Source organism: Poecilia reticulata, linkage group LG13, assembly GCF_000633615.1.
Source record: "Poecilia reticulata strain Guanapo linkage group LG13, Guppy_female_1.0+MT, whole genome shotgun sequence".
NCBI classification, from domain to species: Eukaryota; Metazoa; Chordata; class Actinopteri; order Cyprinodontiformes; family Poeciliidae; genus Poecilia; species Poecilia reticulata.
The window spans coordinates 8,037,346-8,065,293 of record NC_024343.1 but is presented as its reverse complement, the minus strand read 5'-3'; the positions used below and the strand labels follow the sequence as shown (position 1 = coordinate 8,065,293).

The following is a 27,948-nucleotide window of genomic DNA, read 5'->3' as shown; positions in this document are numbered from 1 at the left end:
ATGTTGTACATCTTTTATCTGCTATTTTGTGGAATATTTAACAACTAGAAAAGGGAATAAGAATATTTTTTCCACTCTGATTGGCTGCTGTTAGGCCAATTTTAAGTTGAATGTCCATTGCATATTTTGTAGACACCTGTGAAAATAATTTCTATTCCTATGGCTTTTTTGTTTTCTGGGAAATTATTTTTGATGATAAATACAGAAACAAGCATAAAAATCAAAACATTTACAATAGTGATAGTAATATTAATAATAAAATAATAGTCAGTGCAAAGTAGCCTACAAATTCTTCGGTGGGGGGCGGTGAGGGACCTGGATAAAGGCTAAGGGGGTGCTGTCCCAAAAGAGGTTGAGAAACACTGGTCTAAACAGAGGAGCCGGTGTTCTGTAGTTTATCTTGAGGATATAAATAAAGGTGCAGAAGTTAATTAGACCGTAACAAGCGCAGTGCGCTGCACAACCAATGCGGAGGCTGCTCCGGATTTGTGAAGAATTCAACTTAACTGATCCTGCAGTTTTAACAAATGGAGCTGAAGACGTTACCCTCCTGAGCTCAGGAGGGGAGCGGCGCTCAGAAGTGCGGCAGACTTAACATCTGTCAGTTTTGTAGAAGCGAAATCACACAAAAAGATTCTCGTAAAAGCGCACGCCGGCACCACACACAGGGGAAAAAAAACTCGCAGATCGGTTTGGATCAGACAGATTCAACTAACTGATGAACTAGTGTAGATTTCTCTGCAGATGCCACCAAAGAGGAATTAGTGAAGCTGTGCGTTCTGACCACAGCAGGTGCTTGTAATTTAAGTGGAGTCGTTTAATTTCAGTTATTATAAGTTATTGGGGCCACAGTCAGTAGTTTTTGTCACTACGGAGAAAAAGTTTGCTGCGTTCTTCTGCTTCATGTGTGACGGGATCTGGATTCACGGCTCAATTAGGTGAATTTTAACTAAACCGTATAAAAATCCGTCTAAATAGCTTATGTTAATATAATTTTAATTTGACGGGTCAAAACAGCCGATGACCGATTTTTTTAATGCTGTCCGTCAAAATGATGGAGAACAAGAAAGTCTAGCGTGACCTCTGATCTACAGATTAAAATCCTTCCAGCTATCAGAGAAAGTGGTGACTGCAGATCTCCTTGGATATCATGCACAAAGAACAATAAGCCCAACCTATTTCTGCCTTGTTGCTACTCACTGCCAGTCAGCTGGCTGAAAAAAAGCTCCAACACTTTCCGTTGCTTTTCAGAAAGATGAATCATAAAAATGGTAGTCATGCTGTGGAAACTAAAAGACTCCTCTTCACACACAGGGACATGAAGCATCAGAGATAGTTGTTAGGATTTTTAATTTCTTTAAATTTATTTATTCTAGCACAATAAAAGTAACATTACAGAGTTAATAAAGAAAAGTAATCTAAAATGGTATAGACTCCAGTACAACATCTCGTCATATTTGCCTGTTGCGTTGAACTTTGAAATGATCTCAGGCCTATCTCTGAACACAGAACATGAGGTTTCTGAGTGATCTCTGCTCACCTCACTGTTGTAGAGCCAGAGCCTCATGTCCTCCTCCTTGATGCGGAGCCGCTGTGACAGGTACAGGTGGATGTCTTTGATGGTGGCCATGCGGCTGAAGCAGCCTGTGTACGCCAGCATCCTCTTCAGAGGAGCGTTAGGAGATGGCACATTTCCTGCACAAATACAAACCCCCATTTAGTCCCAAACACCAGAGAAATCCTGGTAATCAGACCAAAGCCAGGACTTCCATCCAGCACACAAGTTCACAAATGCAACCAACAGCAGCCATCAGCTGATTGAGGATTAGTTGTAAGAAAGCAGCAAGAAAAGTCAATCAGAGCAGGCATGATTGGTCATATAGTCAGCAAACCAACCTGGTGGATTCAGGACTCAAACACAAATCATAATTAGTCCTGTTATTCAACTGGTGGTGATTGAACAAATATTAAGAGATTTGCTAGTTTGATTCCCACCCACAAAGCTTTGCTATTGTTCCACCATGGCACAATAAGAAGCAGCCTGTACATGTTTATCCTGTATGCCAAGAGGGGCTATTAGGGTTGGATCAGGTTCTCAGGCCCAGGTCAGAACCACAGCAGGGGTGAAACTGGAAACAGAGTCCAGTCTGAACACATGATTTGGAGGAGCGCGCTCACACACACACAACGCTAATGTCAGCCTGAGCATCCCAAACCTGATTAGGCCTGAAATGGCTTTCTAGAAGTCCAGGAAAGCTCTGATGTTCATCAGAGAAATGACACGGTGAGGTGAGGACACTGCCTACCCACTGGCCACACTTTCCTTTTGACTTCAGTTTATGCAACAGATGCTGTAAAATAACTATGGGAGAGGCTAAGATTTTCAGGCAGTAAGCTGACAATGCAGACTAGGAATAAACTGAGGAGGATTTTAAATACATATGGCAGAAGTCAAGTATTTCCACCTCTCCAGTCACTGTGGCTAACAGTTACATTTTATTACAAAACAGTGATTATTGATGCTGTAGCATCATCATGGCTTGAAATGCAATCTATCGCAAAAGTATTCATACCCTTAAACCTTTCTCCTTTGCTCAAGTTGCAACAGCACACTTCAATGTATTTAACTTCAGATTTATGTAACAAGTTAACACAAAGTACAACATAACCATAAACTGGAAGGAAAAGGATAGATGGTTTTCTTTTGTACTTCGATACCACTAAACAAAATCCAGTGCAACCAATTCAGATGTCATCTTGATGGTAAATAAAGTCTTAACTGTTCTGTGAAGGTTTAAGAGGTTTGTAAGAGAACAAACAGCATCATGGAGACTGAAGAGGCCAGCAGGCAGAGCAGGAAGGAAGAACTGGAGAGCTCAACAGCAAAGTCGGGCTTCTCTGTTCAGTCCAACCATCTAAAGGAGCAAAGGCTATAGTACAACTGTAAACCTAATGAGACCAGGCTGTCTGTGAAATGGGAAAAGCAATGCTGTGCATCACARTTTCACAGTAAAACATGGTGACGGCAGCATTATTGGGACAGGAAAGCTAGAGATGATGGGAGAATGGATGGAGCTAATTATAAAGTATTGCTGTTCAGCACTCAGCTGGATGACCTTTAACCTGCAGCCAGAGGGGGATGTGATCAAAACTGGTGGTGAGCCGTATTAATGTGGCTCAATTAAAGTTCAGATTTAAATCTAACAAAGAATCTATGGCAAGAATCTATTGTTCATATAATCTGACTGAGCTTGAGCCACTTTGCAAAGAAGAGCAGGTAAAACTGTAAGCGGGGAGGTGGAGCTGCAGCAAAATAGGTTCTACGAACTATTGACTTAATAAAAGGCCCATCATGATTTAGTCATCAATAAAAAATAAACCAGCTGAAACTTAGGTATCCTTTTTCTTCCAACTTGTGTTTTTACACAATTTGTGTTGCTTTATTATATCAACTTTCAAACAAAACACTGTGGTTTGAGGTTGTAAAGTGACAAAACATGGACTGTGGAAAAATTTGCAAGGCACTGTCTTACACGTTTAAATAGCAGTCAGTAGTCATAGTTTCATTATTTACTAAGCCGCTCCCAGATTTCTTTCACATACTATTATGCCATCTCTGCAAAGCTGTGAASATTGGAAAAGTCAATTATTAAACTTTCCTAATGATTATTAGTCTTTGCTGGGCCACGGGTTCATCCAGAGTTCTGCCCAGCTTGGATCAGTCCACACAGGAGAAATTAACGGTGGGAGATGTGAGATTGCTCAGGGAAACATTTATCGACGGCTTGCTCTGGTCTTGCTGCAGGCTTACGTTACCTCTTGGTGGGGGCAAATACGGTGGAAACATTCGCAGGCTGGTCATACCCATATTGACCCATATGTTGGACTGAGGGGAGCGCGTGGCGGGCTGCTGGCGGAGGAACAGGAGGTAGCGAGGGAACAGCTCCAGCTCTGCTTGACCAGTCTTGCTTTCCAGGATAACCTACAGGAGTGGAGAGGAAAGTTATGTTAGCTAGCAATGAAGCTGCTGTCCCTGGGTGGACAGAACAGTCCAACAGAGACGCCCATGAAGGAACATGCTGAGACATTTTGGTTTTGTAGCATTAATTCAAAGGAGAGACTAGCTTCCTATAAATCAACTTCATAAAGTTCAACATGACTACAGTCCAGCACAGAGCAGAGGTCTGGCAGGTTAAACATGTACAAGGAGATACATTAAGATAACATTACATGTACTTGTTGATCAAAAGGAATAATGATGTGCAAAGAAAAGAGAAATATCTTAATAATGTGATTCAGATTTTAAATTCTTTTTCAGCAAAGAAAAGGGCTAGAAACATGTTTAAGTGTTAAACATTTTGAGCACACATGAAAATGCTGTTTTACTTATAGTTTTAGTATAAGTATAGTTATTTTGTTTTAATTTCTTTGGTTTTGTTGGAAGTGAATCTGGACTACAGTCAGTAGTTCAGTGCCACACTCTGTTTTTCCAGTGTATYCAGCCTGATGGGACATTACTCTCCTTTGCTTCACGCTGCCCCGTTCACTCACCGGTCGTGGCAGGCTCAGGTTGGCACCGTACCAGTGGTAGAGGGCCCGCCACACAGGCTCTGGCACCATCTCAAAGTCTCTGCCAGGCACCAGCTGCAAAGAGCGCTTCAGTCTGCCACCCTCCATAGTTAACGTCGGGGCCTGCAGGGGATAGAGCACAGCAGATACGTAAGCAGAGAGGAAAAAAAAGCACAGAAAAGACGCTGTTCTGTCACTTTGAATAACACATAACAGCCAGAGACAAAATCCTAATGCTGTGGAGAAGCTGGCAGCCTTCTAATATTACAGTAAACTGCAGAGATAAAAACTAAATGGAGACACTATCTGGTTCCAGACCACAAAAAAAAAAAACACAAAGAAGTGGGTTTGAAATGAGTACCTCTGCTATCAAACTATTATCATGATGCAAATTGGAACAAATATTTAACGGTTTCTACAGCCTGTATGAGTGCAGGACAGTGTAAAGCAGGGGGACTGCATCATTCTGGAGTTCTCTCTAAAGCAGTGTGGCTTCTATTCTCAGGTCAAACATATCCACTAACAAGCAGATGAAAGAAAACACCCTGAACAAAACAACTGGGTTCAGTCTAGTTTCCTAAAGACAGCAGAGCAGGATGGACAGTGGCTAATTTTTAGTGTGGACAATTTGTGTTTATTGCAGAAGCATGTGCCTGTGAAATGATCAACTATATAAAAAAAAATTAAGAGATAGAAAAATTTCTGCAAAATGCTGTGTGTGAAAGGGAGTCCTGCTAACTGACCCTGACGTCCCAAAACTCTCATACACTTTCTAGCATTACAAGATATATCAGCACTAACATCCGTATTGATGTTGGTCTTTTTTTTTTTTTTACATATTGGTGTTGGTCTGATAAATAAAACTGAGCCCATATTAACCAATATTTATTTTTACCTTCATCTGGTTGCCGTTTGTTTCTGGTAGTTTTTTTTTCTCCAAAGGGGTYGCATCAGTGGTGAAAAATGTATAATATTGCTTATCGGCAATATCAACAACATTAATATCAGATATTGAATTTTAATATTGGTGCATCCCTAACATACACCCATTCTGCTCAGAGGGATGGACTACTCCTTCAACTGATACAGATTGGAAGATTTTTTGAATAAACATTTAATGCTTCATATTCTTTTGGATTGGGACTTTATATGGAGCCTTTAAGAACTCTTCTGAAACAGAGTGAAAAATCCACAGAACAGTTCTAATGAGTTCCACCAGTCAACATGGTCAGAACCATGTTGACCAACATAGGCTGTAGGTCAACATAGGATGTAGGAAAAGCCCTCCTTGCCTTTATGGGGTCGGTGGTGACCAGAGACTGGTTGTCGATGGCTCCAGGCCTCTGTGCTGTCAGCTGGGAGGGCAGGTGGCCGTTGGCTCCAGAAAAACACTGATTGTTGTTTTCTGAAATGTTGTGCTGACGGGCGAAGCAGCTCTCTGCTGCGGAGGGACCCAGCTGAGGACTCAGTGCTGTTAGGACGTGGAGGGAGAGGAGATCAACATCCACAGCAAACAATCAGAAAATAGCAAAACTGTCAGATGACAGAAGAGGGAGGAGGCTTAAATAAATACAGCAAAGTTTGTACATAATGCAGTAGCATAGTATTAATATGAGGAATTAAATCTCTAATTATTTCATGTACACTTTTTCACCAGGTTATCTTATTTAGATGGGAATTCTTTCAATCTGGTGGCTTCATCTAGCTGTTTCATAACTATACCAAGATGTCTGAACTAATTTGAAATCTACAGCACTATCAGTTTAAATTGAAGTAATTCAGCTAAACCCTTTTCTGTCTTCACCCTTACAGAAAACTCTGTGAACCTGGAGACTGAACAAGGTTTTTACACCCAGATCATCAAATAATAACATCAAACAAAACTGACCTTCAATGGTGATTTCATATATTACAACCAATGTGAAAATGTATCTATTCAATTTTTAAATGTAATTTAATAAACCAAAATACAGTCTGAACTGTAGAATAAACTGTTCTGTRACTAGAGATGTGTTATTTCATATTTTATTCATTCCATGTGTCTTGTGTTGCTGTATGAAGCGTAGAGAGACCATAATGAATCTGAATTAGCTCAAACCAACAAACACACTCCAGATTCCTCATGACATAAATTCACTTTCTCAATATTCACAATTCATCTTGAACTGTGAAATTATTGCATCATTTCATTGGCTCTATTTTTATCTATTTTTACATTTAAACACTTTATCTTTAAACAGTTAAATTATTTTGTCATTTTATCATTAGCTTAATGATAATAAACTCCTGTCATTTGTAGTTATCTGTATTAATTCTATTGCTGCTCAGACAGCACCAGTGCYKCCTGCACCTTCTTCTGTTATCATTTTAAAACCTGAGCTGCATCAGTCATCCATTTATATAGACACCAAATGAGGCTGAACTATTTGTCTATTTTCTTGATGATTAAAACGAATCCCGTTTTTAAAGATCGGGTGAAGTTCCAAATTGGTAATTGTGATCTAAATTATTAGTTTTATTAATAATTTCTTTAAGCAGTTATTGTAGTTATTCATAGCCACGGCTGGGCCTCTATTGCTGCACAACAAACCTAGGACATGCAGCAAACTGAGTTTTAATATACTTTACAGTAATTAGGATTGTATTGAATAAGTCTGGATTGTTGTATTGGAATGAATCAGATTGATTTAACATGAATTGGAGCTGGTCCGGATTACATGAATTTACATGTTTATCTCCTTCAGCAACATAATATGTTTATTCAGATGTGGAGGCATGAAAACACATGGGATTGAACTGAATTTAAAAACTCTCACTTACTTGTTTCCACATGAACTAACAAACAGAAATCAACAGTGGACTCTTATCTATTGTGGACTGTTTCAAGAAGACTGACCAGTTTCTGTTGCTTCTGAGGCAGTGGACACAGCATCAGGAGACTTCTCCTCTGAGGGACTGAAAGGGCCGAAGGTCCCCAGTCCCACGGGCATGTCGGGGTGTGTAGGTTCCACGGTGGCTGTGGCTGTCAGGGGCCTGAGTGAGCTCAGAATGGACGGCTGCTCCACAACGATGCCTTTATGCTCCTGGATAGGAAGACAACAGCAGGGACTGTCCTGTCAGTGTTCAAAATGGTTAGACAACAGCAGCTAAAGAACTTGCTTTGGCTAAATGACTGGAACATTTCAGGAAGGGTGCTGGTTCCCACAGGTAGCTCAGATGAGATGGAGTCTGGCTTACCGACACTTCTCACACCTCAACAGAACAGAACTGCTGATGTTTCATCATATTTTCTACCTTTCTAATGTTTAACAAACATTTTCAGCATTAAATGATCAAACCAGTGCATGAAAAATTGCAGACTGAGAAAATATTTTTTTGTAATTTATAACTTGGAACAGGGGTGCCTAATACGTCGATCGCGATCGACTGGAAAGGTTTTGAGTCGATCTTGGCAGGTGACAAACTGAAAGCCGCCAGGACGCTGAGACCAGCACTTCCTCTTGATAAGCCTCTGACAGGCTTATCAATAATATGCACTAAGATCCTAAACGTTTGTAGCTTCATTAAAAAAGAATAATTATAAAAAAATCTACGACACGTGTTAAAATGAATCTCAGAAATTATTGTTTCAGTGCATTTCGGTTCCATTCATCCATCCATCCATCTTTACACCCTTGTCCCTYAGTGGGGTCGGGAGGGTTGCTGGTGCCCATCTCCAGCTAACGTTCCAGGCGAGAGGCGGGGTCACCCTGGATAGGTCGCCAGTCTGTCACAGGGCAACACAGAGACACAGGACAAACAACCATGCACACACACACTCACACCTAGGGGCAATTTGGAGAGGCCAATTAACCTAACAGTCATGTTTTTGGACTGTGGGAGGAAACCGGAGTACCCGGAGAAAACCCATGCATGCACAGGGAGAACATGCAAACTCCATGCAGAAAGACCGGGGTTGGGAATCGAACCCAGAACCTTCTTGCTGCAAGGCAACAGTTCTACCAACTTCTCCACTGTGCAGCCCATGCATTTCGGTTCCATTAACAAAGAAAAAAAAGGAAAAAAAAGACCGACTGACGAGCAGAGCAGGAGTTGAAATTAGCTACTTCAACCACCACTGTGTTCATGAGAGGCTTATGTTGTGTTTTTCAAGTAATCTCTGCTCAGCTTGTGGGGTGCAGGCGGTTGCCACGGCAACGGGTGTGCTTAAACGACAAAGAGACAGAGGGTAAAAAGGTAGGAGTGGTTTTGAGTTGATCGTCTGTTCGGGTTGTTTTACCTTTGTTTACCTTTAGCTTTCTTTCTTTTTTTGTCTTTCCTATGGTTTGTTATTTTGTTTGTATTTCATTTTAATTAATGTAAAGCACTTTGAATTGCCTAGTTGCTGAAAATGTGCTATATAAATAAAATTACCTTACCTTACCTTTGCTGTGGCTCATTACACCCGCTGTATACTTCACGTGTTATGTTATAATTTTGTCATTACTGTACAGTATTTTCTTAACTTTGCTTTGTATACAGTTGAATACATTTTTATTTTTGTGTGAACCTATATCCCTCGATCCTGCTTTGTTACAACCTGAACATCCCACTATGGGACAATAAAGAATATTTTTAATCTATTCTAGTTTATGGTTTTGGATAACATATAACATGCTTTTTAATTGTTATGTAACTATGCAGAGAAGCCACAGCATAACAATGTTGTAACATCAAAACAGAATAGGTTGATTATCAGCTTTTGACAGGTAACTAGCTAGTTGAACACCAAAAGCTCGGGTTTTTTAGTCAGTGAATGCACCATATATAAGAACATGTCAGCATCTCATTCAGTATGTGACAGAGCCAGACTGAAAGGCTAACTGTGTTCCTGCTGTTGCTTAAAACTCAGAGTCCATCTCCAGAACATACTGCTGGTTACACTAGTCACTGGATCTCTGAAGTGACAAAAAGGTGTCACCGTGGTTACAGTATCCTTTACAATATGGAGAACATAAAGTATATCCCATTTTAAATATCAGGATTGGGAATGAAGTTTGGAAAGTGCTCTTTTCCATCCTCCCTTTAAATTCTTCTATGGTCATCTGGATGTAAAAAATAATAATCAAGTAACTTTTTATTTTATTAAAGAACAATGAACCATTTTCACAGACTGCTCTGATTCTGTTATGCTATTTACAAACAGCAGGAAGATGTTTCATCTTTATAATAGTGACATGATTTCACCTGGTATGAGGCTAAACCTGGGGCAGAATATACTTTTTGATTTACAGAACAAATATTCCATGTTGACAATGTTTTGTATGAAATTGATGCTATTATTTTATGCACAATGGTGCTTCAATTCTTCTGCTTTACTCACATATTTTACGTAGTCCTTCCACTGCTGCCACCACAGCATGGAAATCAGGAACCAGCTCTGGCCCTGCTGCAACCCATGTCTGCTCTCCCTTTCTAACCACCCCCTGCATACAGGCAGACACACACATGCACACACACACACGCACAGAACAAAAAACTCTCATCAGATATAAGCGCATACCATCTGGAAACAGAAAAAGAAAAATCAGATAAAGAGGCAGGTTACCTGATGATCTGCCCTTCCTCTTCAGGAGTGGCAGGTCTGAGGCCCAGCACTATGTGGCAAACCTGGGATAAGTCAAACACATTGACATGATCATGAATGAATGCTGTTGCACTTCCAGCAGCTGTATGGTGCCACAGCAGCATGCCGTGGTACCAACCTGAAAAAGCAGGTTCAGAAATTCGTTGGCTAAAGCGCTCTTCACGCTCCAGATCTGGTAGTCTTCAAGGGTCAAGTGACCCAACTGTGTAAGAGAAAAAAAAACACAGGTCAGCAATACTGCACTGTCTGATCAGAGAGTGCTCTGACACCTCACAAAGCTTTTTAGATTTCACTCCACCTGGTTACCATGTGTGTGACGTGCTGGTCTGATTTCAGGTACGATGCCACTTATTAGTCCCTCCAGGAAGTTGCAACAATTAATGCAAATGCACTTATTTTGCATAGTCTTGCAATTTTTGCCAGTCATCACAACTTTTCCACAAATGACTAATCAGCTTAACGTTTTCTGTATTTCCTTCTTTTTGGACCAATTACTGCAACGTGATGCAATAGTCAAGTTAGCCTCCTTCTAATTTAACTTCTTGTTTCACATTATCTCTTGAAACCTAAGTCTGCAAGATGAAAGCATATGGGATGTTAAACAGTAACATTTTATTTTTGTAAAAACCAYTCTGAGATGTTCTGTAGGATTTGCTTGTAGTGTGTATATGGGTAACCTGTCCATGTGTACCCCAGCACCCTCACAGTCCCACAAGGATAAGTGTGTTGGATAATGGAAGGGTGGATGTGTATACAGTTCAACTTAGCTTGATTGTCCAATATGAAATTCTTGGCATTTTTGGCAAAAATAAAAATGAAACCTTACAGAAAATGGTCCTACAAAATTAGTAATTTTATGTCGCGACAATCACAAAAACTGATGCAAAATTTTAGAGGAAYAGAGAATTCAGCTGAGGCAGCCTGAGGTTCCATCTGTCTGTTAACTGTTTCAAACTCCAGATTATAATTTAACTGTTAAACAGGTCTACAATGGGTTGCCACCTGTATTTGTTTTATTTGGCCTGGTTAGCCTTAATAATGGACAATAAACTATCCCACAGTGCTAGCTAACACCTCAGTCACTCTACAAAGTTTAAGAAAAATGACCTCTGTCAATCTGGAACTGCATGTTTCCAACAAAAAACACTTAATTAAAGCAAGACTTTCTGTTTTATACACAAGAATGGAAAACTGAAAAAGCACAATCATTTGGGAAACATTTTAATAACTGCATTATCACCTAGTGCTGAGTATTAAAACAAACAATTTAAAAAATTTGTCAAACAGAAAATGTCAACAACAATGATAAAGGCTGGCATTATAATTTAATAATACAGATAATACATTATACCTAAGATTATTAATCTACAAAGTTCTGAAATTGATCTGACAATTTAATGATTAGTTCATAAAAAAAATTCAAATAAATGTTCTATGTTTGCATTACTACTTATTTAAATGTGTTATTTAATTTCATATTGAAACAGATAGTATCTTAGATCTTTTAAAAAAGGCTTTTGAAAATGTGTGTGAAGAAGAGCACCCCRGTGTCTCACCTTGGTTGTGTCGTGCATCTTCACAATTTCCTCTACTATGTCTGAGACGCTGCTGTGGAGCTCCTGCAACAGCATCAAAATGTCAGTGGGAGACAGGAGAAACCAGAACTAAGCTCAGCTCTCAAATCTGCTGGGGAACATTCTGCAGGCTGATGTTGAATTATTTTCATTCAGTTCATGTGCAGGGTTCCCACATATTTTCCATTTCCAAACATTCATAAGACTTGAAGTTCTAGACTTTTTTCTGTACCTTTTCTAAAACTTTTGGGTTATAAAAAATCTATCTGACCACATCMACAGTAGTTAGGATTTACTATGTTTATGTTCCACAAATCATAAAACACAATACTGAAGTTGGCATTGGACTGTTTGGTAAAGTGTATGACTTTCTAATATCCAATGAAAATCTATAACACTTGTCCACTCAGGTCAGGATTGTCCTACCTTCAATATAGTCTTTAAAGCTCACTTTCTGAACTCATTTTTTACATGTTTAAACATGTTAAATTAAGTTTCAATTACTTTGTTTGGGATTTAGACCAGAATCACAAGTCAAGTTCAAAACCCCAATTGAATGAATGCACATGTAGCCGTCACTCTTAACTCATCAGCCTAAAAACCAATATACTAAAGAGGCAACACAAATAAATGATGCAATATAAATATCAATCTATGTTTGAACTTTGAATCTAAAAGTTAAGTATAAATCTATACTTCATTTTTCAGACATTTTTCTTCTATTACTCAACAGAATAAAGTCTATAAGCGCTTACATTCTTTTCTTGGCTTAACTATTTTTGTTTAATCCTTACTTTTGCAGATCTGAAAAATGATCATTTATGCAAACTACATATTGTCATTTTATTCCCAGAAGTTCCAAGATTATACAGGAACCCTGAATCTGCTGATCTGCTGCATTTCCACTCAAATAAAATATTTCAAATTGTTCTTTCTTCTTCTTAAACTCACATATGTTCATGTCTTTTTTAGCTTAAAAACACAAATGAGAGAATCAGACGACTACAAGACAGGAAGCACCCGCCTTTATTACCACATATATTACCAAGGCTACAAGCTATTCTACCACAAAACACAAACACTAAAAATTCTGTGATCAAACCTAAATGTAGCGTGTCTCTAGTATACRGATTTTACTGTTATTTCCGAATAGCAGTCAATCAAGTGGACAAGTAAACATTTAGTAAATACTTTCAAATGCAGAAGGACAACCTCTTCTATATTTGCCTCCATAATTCCACTCAAGCCAAAACTATTGAGCTGTTTTGCACTGAATCATGTGTTCACAGCAGGAAATGAAGGCTCTCTCAGCCTGAGGGTGAACTCACAGGGATTGTATCTGTGCGATTGTCCTTCCACACCTCCAGCAAGGCAACAACCATCTCATGGAGCTCATCTCGAGACAGGACCCCATCACGGTCCACATCAAACACTTTGAAGCAAACTGAAGAGGGAAATAAAACTAATTAATTTTATAATGTAGCTAATATCTTGATATGACTTTTTCTGCATCCAATCAATCAAAAAGTTGATTTGAGGCTACATGTTAGAGCCACACAGGAGAAAGCCCTCCAGGTCTTATGACAGGAAGCCTGTTATTATGGAAAACCACAAGGAGGGTTAATTTGTCTATAAGCAGTTAGAACCACAGGATGGCTTACATTTCTGCCTTTCAGCAACAGGCCCCCTACAGCAGGCTGAGAGTCCACAGGAGATCTCTTTAAAGTCGATGTGATTGTCCCGATTTTCATCAAAGGCGTGAAACAGGCCTGAAACACAGCATGAAGAACAGAGATTATGTTTGGATGCAGTAACAAAGAGCAAACAGTGCAGGGGGAGGAGCAGGGGCGGTAGAGGCCATTCTGGGCTAATTKCATGTGAGCTCATTAAGATTAAGAGTTTGTAAACCAAAGATCACAAATGACTCCAAAGTAAAAGCAGAGACTGCTGTGGAAAGAGAAGCAACACGTCCATGTCACTGGTTTCATCAAGCATCGATTCAATTGGTTCCAAACCCTGAAACCTGAAAACCTTACTAATGATTTCACAAAGTTTGATTTCAAATTCCAAAAAGTTCAACAAGCAGGGTTTAAACCTCAACACCAATTAAGGACAGTATAAACTATCAAACTGCCCATGTCAGATCAGGCTTGATGTGTTTACATGTTTGACATGGATTTCTAAGATTCCCCAGACGGAAGATTGGTCCCACTTTCCACACAGACTCATATTTCCAGAATTCTCAATCCAGTTTTTAAAGTATAGAAGGACAGGCTCAATGTGGATTTACTGCAGGTATGTATATAGATGGAGGCTATGAGTGTGACAGACAACAGGAGGGCGGGTGGGTTTGTGTTGTGAGATGGACAGTCAAGTGGGCGGGGTTAATGATGTAAGGTGTGTTGGTAAGTGGGTGGGGTTTGACCGACATGTCAGTGGCTGGGTGTTGTCTGGTGGGACAGATGTAGTGCAGGGGTAAGATGACAGATTGAGGGTGGATGAATGGGGTGGGGTTGGGCATGATGGATGGATGCAAAGACCAAGACCACTGTTCAGGGCATAAAGTCTGCTAAGATGTAGACTTTTCCATGTCCTTTTTCATGCTTAATCACACTTTCTAATCTTTTTTAAAGATTGCATGTTTCTATTAAATATGTTTTCATAGCATGGAGACCTGTATCAGCGAAGATGGGACCTACCTTCACTCAGTGAGGCATGGATGGGAGGAGACACCAACGGGATGAAGGTTTCCAAGTCAAAGCGGCCGGTTCTGGACTGGGCTTTGAGCAGCCAGTAGCGCTTCTCCAAGTCTATTATGTCTGACTCCTCCACTGCAGGACAAGATCAAACAGGTAAAACATGGATCACAGTTCTAAATATACACTGCAGGACAATGTAACTCCAGCTTCAAAAATCAAAGAGTTTCTCAACGTCTTCCAAAAGTGGTGGCTGATTGAGCTCAAAACAACAGATTCACAGCCTTAGTCTAATGAAATGAAACCTAGAACAGGTAAAGGTAGAAACTGAGTGAACATTTAACCATTTCTGTACAATGATATGTTAACTACATTTATATTAGATGGTGCTTTGTATGCTCTCCTACTGGCATCAAAAGAAAAAGTGTAGTTTAAACTAAAGCAGCAAAACAGTTCCAGCTTTATCCACGTGGAGGAAAACACAGTTTGTCCTTGGGAACAATATGAACTTCTAAAAGCAGAGAGCTCATTTTATTAAGTGGTAAAAAAAAAACATCTAATAGGACTGTGTCATCACTAGGAAGGAACAAAGGTCAAACACATCAGAAATCAAACTGTTACTGACGTCTTATCTGTAATACTTGCTTTGTTGCTGAAATGTGCTTTTCAAATAAACTTGAAAMTCCCTTTTTTTTTTTTTTACCAGAAAACCATAATTCCCTGCTGACATATCCATTCTTCACAATGCAATAAACAAGCAGAACCAAAATCCTAAAACATGCAAAAGGGTGACTAAATGGTGTAAAAGGTTCTGTGTATATTTACAAAGGTTTGCAAAGTAATGTCTTGTTCTATTGAGTTCACACTAAGCACTTTTCTTAAAGCAAGAGAAGTACCGAGTCCACAAAACTCATCTGCTAGGATGAACTTTAAGACGGCTCTAGAGATGAGAAAATAATTTCCAGAATGCAGAGATTTTTTCTTGCCAAAAAAGGCATTTAGAATTTAACCTCTTCTTAGGTTTTATGCCACAAACAGTTCTATGTACTTGGGTTTGGGTTAGACCAAACAAGTCAGGTGGTTCTGCAAACATTTACAACATAGTTGTGTAATGGATATATGATTCTGTGTCATTCCGCTATCTCTTTATGAACTACACACACACTGCTGCATGCTTACATAATCGTAACATATAAAAATGGCGACAGTCACACATAAACAAAACTGATTTAGGTAGGCCAACACCTTAGAGAGGGAGCAGAATGAGGAGAAGATAAAAGCAGAACTTGCACTACAAGCTTTGCTTCACTTGGTATCAACCCTGAAGTGAGCTGAGTGGAGCCCAGCGCTGGATGGTGAATGTCACTCTGTATCCGTTTCATTTGTATGACTTGTAACATTTGATCATTTTCAGCATTAAAGCCTGTTTTATACTTAAACAAATTTCATTATTTATCAAGGTAATGACTGAGGATTTTTGGTCTGGTCCCAGTAAATTGACATGGAAGTTACACGGTGAAAGAATCCTTCCCCTAAAAGAACCTTTATAGAAACTTCCTGCTGGTGCAATAAAACTGGCTAGAACAGGAAGTGGAACATAAAATGTGTTTACTAATTAAGCATAACATTATGACCACCAGCCTATTTGTGTGTGGTTTTGTTTTTCATTCCAAAGTGACCATGATCCATTATGCTGCAGAATCCACTCCCTGAAGTTGTGCTGCAGTAACTGGCATCAAGCCATACTTCACCTATTCCAGGACCTGAAATCTGGATTATTCGAGTTGTGGGTGAGAATATAGTTAATATAGTTTTTTATTTTATTGATTTTCCACCGAGCTGTCAGAGTTGCTGCAATTGCTGGGTTTTTTGACATGAAACTGTATTTACATGGAATTGTTTTGTTTGCGACATCAAGCTGATAATGTCCACAGTCAGCAGGCTATACTAAAATGMGTAGCGTGATTGCCGCTCTCTGTGCAGCACCAGTTGTGTGTTGGGTGCTCTGGTGAGAGGAAACGGGGCTAGCTGCTCAACTAGTTCAACCAACTTGCTAGTATCCATTAGGATTGTGGGAAATGAAGGAATTTGTCATGAGAAATCTAGGCAATTTTTACACTTGACTATGAAGTCTCAAGAGACCAAGGACAGTGCATGGTCCACTGAATGTGTACAGGATGGCTAAGTATGTGGGAGAAGTATCATGTTTTGCCACCATACCATATAATGGTTTAAAAATAAAAAAAAACATTCTGGATTGAAAAAACATGCAGATGGCAGTAGGATCACTGAGAGAAGGCAGAGGAGATTGATCTTTTCACAGATTATCTGTCTCATGTTATTGTTACAAAATAGTGATAGTTAAATATGAAAAAAAAATCTTTTTTATAAAAGTTATCTACTGCAGCTTTAAAGGAAATAATCATCAAACTGTGTGGGAGGGAAGTAGACAATGGAGGGAATACTCTGACTGCTCAGATAAAGAGAGCACTGTATGAAGCTCTGCCAGGCTCGATGGACTAGTCTCTCCCTGTCAACATGCTAATCCTCAGATTAAGCTAACAGGATTCAGCAGCTAGCCAGATACAGTAGCTGTTGGCATGACAGGTGTCAAAATACAGACATGCAATCAAATTACAGTCAGTTCAAGGTAGAACAAACTGGCAATACAATCAACCTTAAGGAAGGTTTGTTTCTAACAACTGCTGGTCGGAGCTTCAATGAGGATGGCAGAATGAAGCAGATCGGTGAAGAGCAGACAGTTCCCTGTACCTGTGGTACGGATTCTGAGTTTTGGAGGTAAACATCAGGACAGTTGGCCCAGCACACTCTGAGAAATGCTTTCAGCATTCCTGTTTACTGTAGCAGTTCCTGCTGGTTCAAAAGGACCGACTGAAAGAAACTAAGAGGAGCAAAATCAATGCTCCTCCAGTTCAGGGAGCTATATTGAGCCAACACAGACAAATGGATGAAAGACTGATAAATTATTGAGGGTTATGGACCGAGGCAGGGAGAAGACACATCATGGTCTCAAAGCTCAGTTGGGTGTTGCAGCCACCCAACTGGCTGGGTTGCAGCAACTGGCTGCAACCCAGCAGCAAAACAAAACATTAGTTCCTCCTTGGAGATAATCATAAAACCAGCAAAAGCAGAAAGGCCTTCTGTGGTAACCGCAGCGTTTTTCCCAATATGACAGCCTTTTTWGGCTGGAAGACAGGAATCATAACATCACTGTTGGATTGTTATTCTGAAACATCTGATGGCAAATCAATAAAACTCCTCATCCTTCCAATGGAGCTGCCTGGCCTTCTCTTACAGTCACCAGCATACTACACCACTAAATCTGTCACAACATTCAGACTTTCAGACGTTGTGCAAACATCACACTTTTAATGCATATTAGCAGTTTACAGTAGCGCTGCGTTAGCGTCACAATAACAATAGYACTCGCAGTGTGGAGGCTGTCACTGTGGGAGGATGATTCAAAGCTTGCCATTTTCAGTGTAAGGGATCTGTATAAAGMCTTTTAAATAAACAGTTTCTATGACATGTAGTGACATGGAGAGGTCAAAGAGAGCAGGAATTTGGCACATAACAGGAAGGCTCAATGGCATACCATCGTTATTCCATTTCATCACTTAAAAGGGACCATTTATATTGCATTGAACAAGTTAGGATAGATCCATGTGCTATACCAAAATGTTCATTACTTTTTGCATGAAATCATTTTCCCAATTATGAGACTTCACACAAGGTTCGAGGCAGCAGCAGCAATTGTATGGCACATRCAGCTGTAAAACCAGCTTACCAAATGTAGACGTCTTCCAATAATGAAGTGGGCAGAGCTCCACTTGCATTGGTAAGGAGTTGGGCTTTCCTGGCATTGCTGACTTAATAATCGGGAAATTTTTGAAATGGCTCAAGGATCTGGATGTTTATTTTTAGTGCTCTAGAACAGGGGTGTCAAACTCCAGTCCTCGAGGGCYGGTGTCCTGCAACTTTTAGAAGTGCCTCTGCTGCACCACACCTGAATAGAATAATTTGGTCATTAGCAAGGCTCTGGAGAACTGAGGAGGTAATTAAGCCATTTGATTCAGGTGTTTTGTACCTGTGGCACATCTAAAAACTGCAGGACAGCGGCCCTTCAGGACTGGAGTTTGACACCCCTGCTCTAGAAGTAGTAGAGACCCAAATGGAAGTACAAAAATGCACAAAACGACAATTTTGCATCATAAGACATTTAAAACTCTTTACCCCCGTCTGTTGTGGAATATGCTGTACACGGAAATTTTGGCAGCTTTTGGGAAATCTAATTTTCTGGAATCTACACAAGGAGAAAGCTGTTTTGGAAAAGYTAGGCATGCTGATGGACTGTTAACTCCAAATCATTTTGTCTTTGGTTTAAAATAATGAATACCTGATTTACACTAACTGTTCTCTCTCCAACTAATTTGATTAATTAATTAATGATAGCTCATGAGACCAAAGTTRGAGAATATATTTTTAATCTTGTTCTTCAAACTTCTTCCAAAACTTGTATCTGCTGATCAAAGCTTTACAAAGATGGAGATCAGAAATCAACTTAAAAAACTATCAATGCAGTCTGTTTACCAATGTTGGCAGGTGCTGATGTATCTGTAACACATTAGCAACTGACCCAAGGATTTGAACTCGTGCTACCCTCAACACTCAAAAGACACACTGAGCACCAGAGCAACAATCCCATCAATTATGTAAACCTGAGATGATGATAAACTGAGGAAGCACATTGTAAAAMGCTTCTGCAGTAACTGTGTAACTGAACAAAGGCCAAACTTAGAATGCAAGARAAAGATCTAGGAACAAAAGATTACATAAATCTCAAAAACATAACTGACACCAGTTCGAAGTGTGAGACGGTTTTAGGCATAAAAGCCATTTAACTGACGACACAAACAGGTTTCCAACAGAAACAAGAAACCCTAAAGGTGTGATACCCACCTACGGGTGCAACTCTCTCAGAGTGGCAGCAGAGATACCATACCATTATCCAGAGAACATCCTTGGACAGGTGTTGCCACGGCCTGCGTGTAGCAAAATTAACTCAGCACAAAAAATAAAAAATACTCTAACAGAAACTACACCATCCTGCAGGGAAGGCTGAGACTCCCAACACCTTGACTATACCGTGACAGTAGGCTAGCAAGCAGATAACTCCCACTGCTAAGCTCAGTCATGAGTCAAGCTTTACCATCTTGTTCTGGAAAGAGTCATGAACCACGATTGTGTCACTCACTCTCTCCAACTCACGCGCGCGCACGCGCACACACACACACACGCACACGCACACGCACACACACACACACACACACACACACAAACACCAAGTTAAGAGGATAAGATGGGAGCAGGCAGATTAAAGGCAAAGTCCGGGTTACCTGGTCAAGATAGGCTCTTTCCAGGGCTCTGCTCCTAATTGGTGAAATTAAGCTTCACTATATTTACTTGGCCTTTAACCTGCAGCCTCAATAATCAATTTCATGAAATGCTTTTATGTAAGGCCGTGAATACCTCATAACAACTGAATGAAAAGCTTAAGGCATAAATTCCTGGAATCRTGACAGAAAACAACTCCTTATGTCTAAACACAAGTAACCTTGCAGAAGACTTCATCTGTTTTCACTTCCTGTCATGTTACATTTGGTAGTACTGTTACCTTGCAGTAAGAAGATTTATGCCCCTGCAATGTAAAAAAGTGTATTTATTTTAAGTGTTTTTGTAAATCTTTACCAGGAGTGTCTGTCAGTCTGGAGGGACCTATGCAGTACATACAACTACATCAGGGATTTCATCTGAGCACTGAGGCATTTTAATAATTCACAACACCAACAACCTCTACAACCGAGGCAGAACTGGGATTAGGATGTGCTGAAGGGGAACCAACAGCAAAACATCACAGAAATAACACAGAGATTTTAACTTGGATTCACTGCATCAGAAATAGCAGCGTTGAGTTCATCTCCATCTCCACTCTGCTTGTTATGTTTATGAAAAGAAACATGAGGAAACCGATTGAGCCCCGACTGATCTTTATATTTGTGTATGGTGACAAATGGAGTGGGTGTGCAAATGTGTAACTAGCCGCGTTTCCGTTACAAATGAGAGTAAAACTTTGTCAATATTCCACTAATGTTGAATAAACACAATTTCACTATTGCGGTGTTTTCATTAAATAAGAAATACAATTAAAATCTCACATGAATAAGTTTGTTCCCACAATAATTCATTTAAAAAGCATGCCACAACATCATCCTTCAACCACTTCCCGTCTTCCTCTTCATGGTTTGTGCCACTAGTAACATCCGGTAGTTGATCATGTGATTCGTGTGATGCAAAAAAAAAAGTGTCTTCATTGTAGTTTTACAATATAAATACATTTTGATACAGCCAAAAAAAAAAAAAACACCTTAAAAAATTGGTGTGGTTGCTCGCCAAATTATTTTTGAAATGTCAAATAGTGCAATTATATGGTCAAGAAGACTTAAATGGACTCACAGTGTGTGACGCCAGCGAGGGTCTGGTAGAAGGTGGGTGTGTCACTGTCATCCGTCAGCGTGACACACACTCCTCCAGAGAGAAGCCATCGAGACAGAGTGAAGGCCTCCTTGTTCTGCAGCAGCCAGTTCCTGAAGCGCTCATAGTTAACCTTGTCACTCTGCAGAAAATCAACAGCGAGGAGCAATTACTACGTGTTCCCAAAGAGCCAAATCACCTGGCTTTAAAGGGGTGTATTTAATTTCCCTGCAGTAAACGATGTCAGCTGAGTTAACTCCTCCCGGTGGGACATTAATTCAGCCGACAGTAATTTTAAAAATGGGGATTTCCTAGCAGACATGGACATCCTCTGCTGTATCAATTCCAACAGCAAGTCTTTTTTGCAGTCCCACTAAGTAAAAACTTAGTGGGACTGCAGGTGAAAATGCTAGCCCGTCAAATTGTTAAACAAATTGTGTCAAATTTAACAAGAATGCAGAGTGAAAACGATATCTTGCAACATCTCTTTACCTAAACTAATACAGAAAAGCATTGTGGATGATATTATCAAAAAATTTAACTGCAATATTGTTGTTTAATATTTCCACCATTATGTTGGTTCATTCCCCATGTCTTTGTTTTGCCATCATTTTGATTTCCCACCCCATCCTGAGACCCTAAACATCTCATCCAGGTTTAGGCATCAAGGGCAAAACAATCCCATGTCCAAGCCCTTCAAAATATTAAGTCTACAGTGTTGATGCATGTCACTCAAAATACAATAACCTGACACCGTCTTTGAGATTCTAATATTGTAAACATTAATATCCTGATGCAGATTGTTTGGCATGTCATGCTAATGCTGAGTATGGTACAAAGCTGGAGAGAATTTGACAATATCTTGTTTCTCACATTAATATGAACAGAGTTTCTTTAAAGGTGCCAAGATGGTMACCGGACAGAGCTCTACTAATGGACAACTGTGGGTCAGCAGTGGAGTAGGTGCCATCTTTTTCCTCATTAAAGGTTTATGAGAAAATGAGCGGCCTGGTTTACACCCTTGTCAGTTTGTGCAGCTTACCGMGCAGCAACCTATGACAATTTTTACAATGAAATCATCTAAATAAAAGCAATATGAGGCTACCAACTGTTTTTTGACTAGCTTTACAGGAGAGCATAGGTTGTTTTGACGTCTGTCATGGCAGAGTGGGTGGTTTTTGAAGAGTGTGATGTCGCATGCAAATGATGGTGGCTATGGTGGTAGGATTTCATCCTGCAATCAGTGGGGTTGCCAAATCGATTCCAGCTCTAGGGCAGCTGTAGTTACTATCCAGCAGCTCACTATCATCAGCCTGTGAATGTGTGAATCACTGAATGTAGTGTGAAGCACTTTGGAGTCCTCTAGACTTGATGAAGTGCTATACAAGTACAAGTYATGTACTATTTTACAGTTCACAAGTTAAAACAGTATGACATACARGAAACATAATTCCCAGGTTAGCAGTGTTCAATAACTTTATATCTCTAATTTAGTGTGATGAGGKTAGACTATGGAAAGTGTACATTTTGTGTATTAAACGTTATTTTTCTGACTGGCATTTCAGGTGTGAATGTTCTTTTCCTCTATCCCTGTTGTAAAATCAATTTTTAATACCTCCAACTTGCACATGAGGAGAAGGAAAAAAGTCATGGACTATTACTTAAGATTATTATTTCCTCTCAAATGCAACTTTAGAAATATAGCAGCACCAAGAAGAGCTAAACCACTTTTTTCATTTTTGGAGTCATTTTTTAAACATATTATCGATATAATAACTGAGTGAAGCCAAACTTTATCTGATCATAGGTGCTTGACAACAGGCATCAACTGACTGTTCACACACTACACCTGGAGAGGTCTGTGCTGTSCTTACACACCTCTATGAAGCACCTCTTCAGGGAGGACGGGACTTCTCCATCAAGGGCCTGCAGAACTGCCTCAATATCTTCCCTGGCAGCATATCCACTGAGATCGCTGGCAAACAGGCTGAAGAGGTCTGAAAACACACACGCACGCACGCATGCACACACATGCACAGTGTGTCACAGAGCATTCATCTTATCACAGGAAGGCAGGCCTCTTGTTCAAAGAACTAGTGATGATGATAAAAGCTTGAATGACACTGTGAAGTCCTGAGAGATGCTCCATCTTTATGATTAAACAGCAGTTGAAAGAATTGGGGAAAGGATTTTAGCATTCAGTTGTTAAAAATAAATAAGGCTCTTCCTTTTAGCTGTGAATCAACCATGTCTTCACCCGTTTTGACGTTTTGAGGCTGAATCACCAGCAGAGCCCCTAGTGCAGCCGACACCTTCCACAGCCAGACCATCAGTGTACAGGTGCAGGAAGTATGGAGAACCCTGAGGGCAGTGAACCCCCCGGAAAGCTGCTGGAGCTGATGGTGTGACAGGGAAGAGGGAGCTGAGGGACTGTGAAGACCAGCTAGCGGGGKTTTTTACCAGCATTTTTAATCAGTTCCTCACCCAGTGGTCCATTCCACCATCATCCCTCTGCCAACAAAGAACATTAGTAATCTCATTGACTACCAGCCAGTAGCACTAACCCCCATCATCATGAAGTGTTATGAGAAACTGATTCAGAGTCACAAAACTTCTCATCTGCCACCCAAACTCGACCCCCACCAGTTTGAATATAGAATCAACCAATCTAAGGAGGATGCCATCGCTACCGCTCTGCACACCACATTGACACACATGGAGCAGTAAAGGAGTCAAGTGAGGCTCCTCTTCCTGGACTTCACCTTGGTTTTTAACACCATCATTCGGAGCAAACTGGTGAGGAAACTGAGGGACCTGGGTCTGCCCCACAACATCTGCTGCTGGATCATGTTCTTCCTGGCAGACAGCTCCAGAGAGTGAGAATCGGATCCCACCTGTTCTCAGCACTGAGCACCAGCACTGACTCCCCACAAGGATATGTGCTAAGCCCCCTACTCTACACCCTCTACACCAGGGGTCTCAAAGTCAATTTACCCAGGGGCCACTGGAGGCAGAGTCTGGGTGAAGCTGGGCCGCATAAAGGATTCAACAAAAAACATTTTAAAAATATCCTCAAATGTCATCAACATTTAATAATTTCTCCAATACATGAACTGCAGGCTTTGGCTTTGACAAAGACACGATGAGGGTGTGACAAAACTTAGGGTGCGTTCACACTGCAGCCTCAAACCCAATTCCGATTTTTTTGTCAAATCGTTTTTTGTTTTTTTTTCCGGGTCGTTCACACTGCCACACATATGCGACCTGTATGTGTTCTGCAGTCTGAACGGGCAAAAGACGGGCAAACTGCGCTATTGCGCAGTAGAGGGCGCAATAGCGTCAGCGTTCTGAGTGTTCTGCCAACCGCCATAAAAAGAAGTAGTGCTCAGTGTTTGCGGAAGTAAACATGGATGCTAACGGTGGAGCTTAGCTTACATATTTGAAGTTGTTGTCCGGCCGGAGCAGCAYATTAACAACTTAATCCCCATTATAGTCCATCATAGTTGTTTTTCTTCCSACTTGCGCGTATCAGGACGCAGAATTTGTTGAGAATCAGTGACGTTCAGTTCGGATGAATGMRTCCTGGACGTTAGGTCGCAATTGAATCGGATACATATTGGATATGGGTCGCATTCGAAAAGATTCCGACCTGTGCTGTTCACGCTGCCATGAAAAGATCGGATACAGGTCGCATTACGTCAAATAAAATCGGAATTGGGTCACTTTAGGCTGCAGTGTGAACGCACCCCTAAGTTTATTGCACTTTGTGTCGCTCTTGTTCTACGTTTCACATTAGTCTTTAGCCACCTAGCAACGTATGGAGAAATTCTCGACGCGTGAGGTCATTACCGCTTCTACTTGTCACAACAGCGCGRCGGATGATGAGCAGCCCAATAGCAGTCGCCTTTCTCTGCGTTTGATGGTGGTATTTGTTAATGGTAGAAAGTACCGGAATGGCGACTGCAAAAAAAGGCAACTGGTACCGGACTGTTCCATCATCTGTCGCACTATTGTTACAAGCGTAGTGTGCATGAAGTCAGGGTAGCTTAGCCTAGCACCTAATGTCAGCCATGACGAGGAACGGCGGGCGGGACTTCCTTCAGAGGTTCGCTCACCCTGTGGGCCGCATTAATATTATACCTTAATATCACGGCGGGGGCCACGAGACATCGTCCTGCGGGCCRCAATTGGCCYGTGAGAAGGAGACCTCTGCTCTACACCCATGACTGTAGGCCACCCGAACAATACCATCATAAAGTTTGATGATAATACCAAAGTAGTGGGACTCATCTCTGGAGGAGACGAGACTACATATGGAGTGGAGGTGGAACAACTGTCTGTCTGGTGAACCACCAACAACCTCCGTTTGAACACCTCTAAGTCGAAGGAACCRATTGTTGAGGTGTAAATCAGACATTCAGCCCATCATTAAAATGGGGACAGGGTGGATAGTGCCAAATTTCAGGTTTCTGGGCACCATCAGAGAAGACCTAGAACACTAACTCCACTTCAGTCCTGAAGAAGGCACAACAGACACTGTACTGCCTGAGGATTCTCAGGAAGAGCAACCTGAGAACTGAGCTGTTGGTGTTCTTCTATCGCTGCTCTGTGGAGTTGGTGTTGAGCCATGGCGTCTCGCTGTGGTTCTCCAGTTTCCTCAATTCCTGTGGCAGAGAGGAAGCAGCTCCAGAGGGTCATAAAGACCACCCAGAGACTGAATGGCTGGCCTCTTCCATATCTGGAGATCTACAGGACCTGCAGCATCATCAAGGACCCCTCACACCCAGACCACCACCTCTTCAAACTCCTGCCCTCAGGGAGGGGCTTCAGAGCAATAAAGTCAAGAACAAGCAGACTTAAAGACAGTTTTTACCCAAGCTGTGAACTGAGAACTGCTAATTCATCTAAAACCTGATCATCTTTTTTTCCCTTAATACCCCAGTTGTTTTTACTATATTTTCATATGTACTGAGATATACTCATTTATTTTATTTATTTGATGTGCCTTCGAGAGTTATTTTTTTATTTTGTTGTGTTTTCTCCATTGCACAATGACAATAAAAGGAATTCTGATTGTGAAACATAATAGCTAAGGTAAGCTGAGTATTCTATGATTGCTCAGTACCATACCAACTTTATTTATAAAGCACTTTAAAACAACCACAGCTGATACAAAGTGCTGTACATTAAAACACAACATAATAATWAAAAAAAAACTCTTACAGTTTAAAAACAAAAACATACAATTTAAAACTAGATCCCGCTGGAGTTGAAAGCCAAGTAAAATAGATGGGTTTTAAGACGAACTTTAAAAGTGGACAGTGAAGGCCAGGTTTTCATCCAGTTCTATATACTACTGAAGCTCTCAATGCAACTTTATATGGCTAACTATTTGAGCAACAGTGGACAGACCCACAAGAGTAGAATTTGCAGAACTGATGAGCAGAAAACTGATTATACAAAGATACACTGTGTGAACAATCATTACGCGAGTTATAGTGGTGAAGAAAGGGGCCACTTCATTATCCTTTCATCTTTAAGGCCTTTACTGGCTAGCCACATAGTGGAGTACTGTGATGCTCGATGGAGCATTGTCCTGCATAAAAATTATGATTATATGGTCAAAACTAAAACTTGCCTAATAATTGTGCACACAGTGTAGCTCCACTATCTGCAAACTTTTCATGAAACATGCACTTCCAGCTAAAGCAAAATGCCTGAATGTTTTGAGTATTATGTGTTTTGATGTTGGTTCTATATTCAACATAAATGAAGACTAACTGTAGCCTGGGGTTTCATAATAAAGCATTTTGGAGAATGCAACCTTCAGAGGTGGGACAGCAGAAGTGTTGGATACGAAATGAATTTTCTTGACCATTTCCCATGATGTCTCAGACTTTTGTGACATTTCTGACAATAACAACATGGRACATGTTAAGTGTAACTTCCACTTAGCTCAACTAAAAGTACTTACATTTAGCCTTCTCCTCATCGCGGCCTCTGGTCAGCAGCACAAGCCCCACTATCAGGTTGTTAAAGTGAAGTCCTTTAGAGGAGCCTCCAAACGAGCTGTAGATTACCTGAAACAAACAGGAACACAAAGGCTGAAGATATTCAGAAAATGATGCAAGGAGAACTGATGAACAGAAAACTGCTGTTGACAACACAAAAATGTTTTAGTCACAAAACTAAAAAGGAAGAACTATGTTCAAATATGTAAACTTCCTTCTCTCTCTGTTCTCAGGTTCTGCTCTGCATCCAGAAAGCCTTTTCATCTCCTCTGGAATTTGGAGTCAAAATTCAAGATTTATCTGAGATTTTGAGATGATAAACAGGTGCTCCTAATTGTAAAAACAAAACAATGTTGCCACGGTTACACATTTTAACTGAAAGTAAAACAGAGCAAAACTCATTCCAGTTGAACACCCTCCAACACCACATAAATAACTSTCCAAACATGCAACGCCTCAAACAGACACATTATGAGCAAGTCTAAATAAAATGGGCAAATCAGCTCCAACATAGCAGAAGCTCCAAAATGCCGCCACCATGCATGGCAAAATTCTAGATCTGAAACTGATTATTTGTCATTGTAATAATGAGTAGCTTGTCCTTAGAAACTACATGTAGTTTATATTTGGACAAAGATAGGAAACAATGGAGAAAGTCCCTCACACTGATGAGCACAAAACCTGATGAGCGTGATGAAGGTCTGACAAACTTTATTAAAAATTTGCAAGTTTAACAGTTTAAGTATTCCCCTTTTTCCAGTTGTGGGGTTTGGCCTCGTCTTTTTCCTATGGATTTCTTCCWGATACATCCATCCATCCATCCATCCATTTTCTTTCACCCTTGTCCCTCAGTGGGGTCGGGAGGGTTGCTGGTGCCCATCTCCAGCTAACGTTCCGGGGGAGAGGCGGGGTCACCCTGG

The 27,948-nt window shown here is 40.5% G+C and overlaps 1 protein-coding gene across 3 annotated transcripts in view; it reads right to left on the bottom strand.

The window, feature by feature from the left end:
- usp32 (ubiquitin specific peptidase 32) overlaps positions 1-27,948 on the bottom strand; it is a 68,928-nt gene that overhangs the window by 17,174 nt on the left and 23,806 nt on the right. Inside the window, exons 3-17 of one of the 3 annotated variants that reach the window (XM_008425205.1) lie at positions 26,992-27,097; positions 22,896-23,014; positions 21,000-21,159; positions 14,469-14,600; positions 13,431-13,538; positions 13,098-13,213; positions 11,752-11,814; positions 10,314-10,397; positions 10,157-10,218; positions 9,932-10,034; positions 7,466-7,652; positions 5,862-6,040; positions 4,552-4,692; positions 3,817-3,982; positions 1,541-1,695 (exon numbers count right to left, since the gene is read on the bottom strand). In XM_008425205.1, coding sequence (XP_008423427.1) covers positions 1,541-1,695; positions 3,817-3,982; positions 4,552-4,692; positions 5,862-6,040; positions 7,466-7,652; positions 9,932-10,034; positions 10,157-10,218; positions 10,314-10,397; positions 11,752-11,814; positions 13,098-13,213; positions 13,431-13,538; positions 14,469-14,600; positions 21,000-21,159; positions 22,896-23,014; positions 26,992-27,097 — 1,881 coding nt within the window. Of the gene's footprint in view, positions 1-1,540; positions 1,696-3,816; positions 3,983-4,551; positions 4,693-5,861; positions 6,041-7,465; positions 7,653-9,931; positions 10,035-10,156; positions 10,219-10,313; positions 10,398-11,751; positions 11,815-13,097; positions 13,214-13,430; positions 13,539-14,468; positions 14,601-19,445; positions 19,639-20,999; positions 21,160-22,895; positions 23,015-26,991; positions 27,098-27,948 lie in introns of those variants that run through there. The other 2 variants (XM_008425207.1, XM_008425208.2) reach the window with 2 other exon arrangements.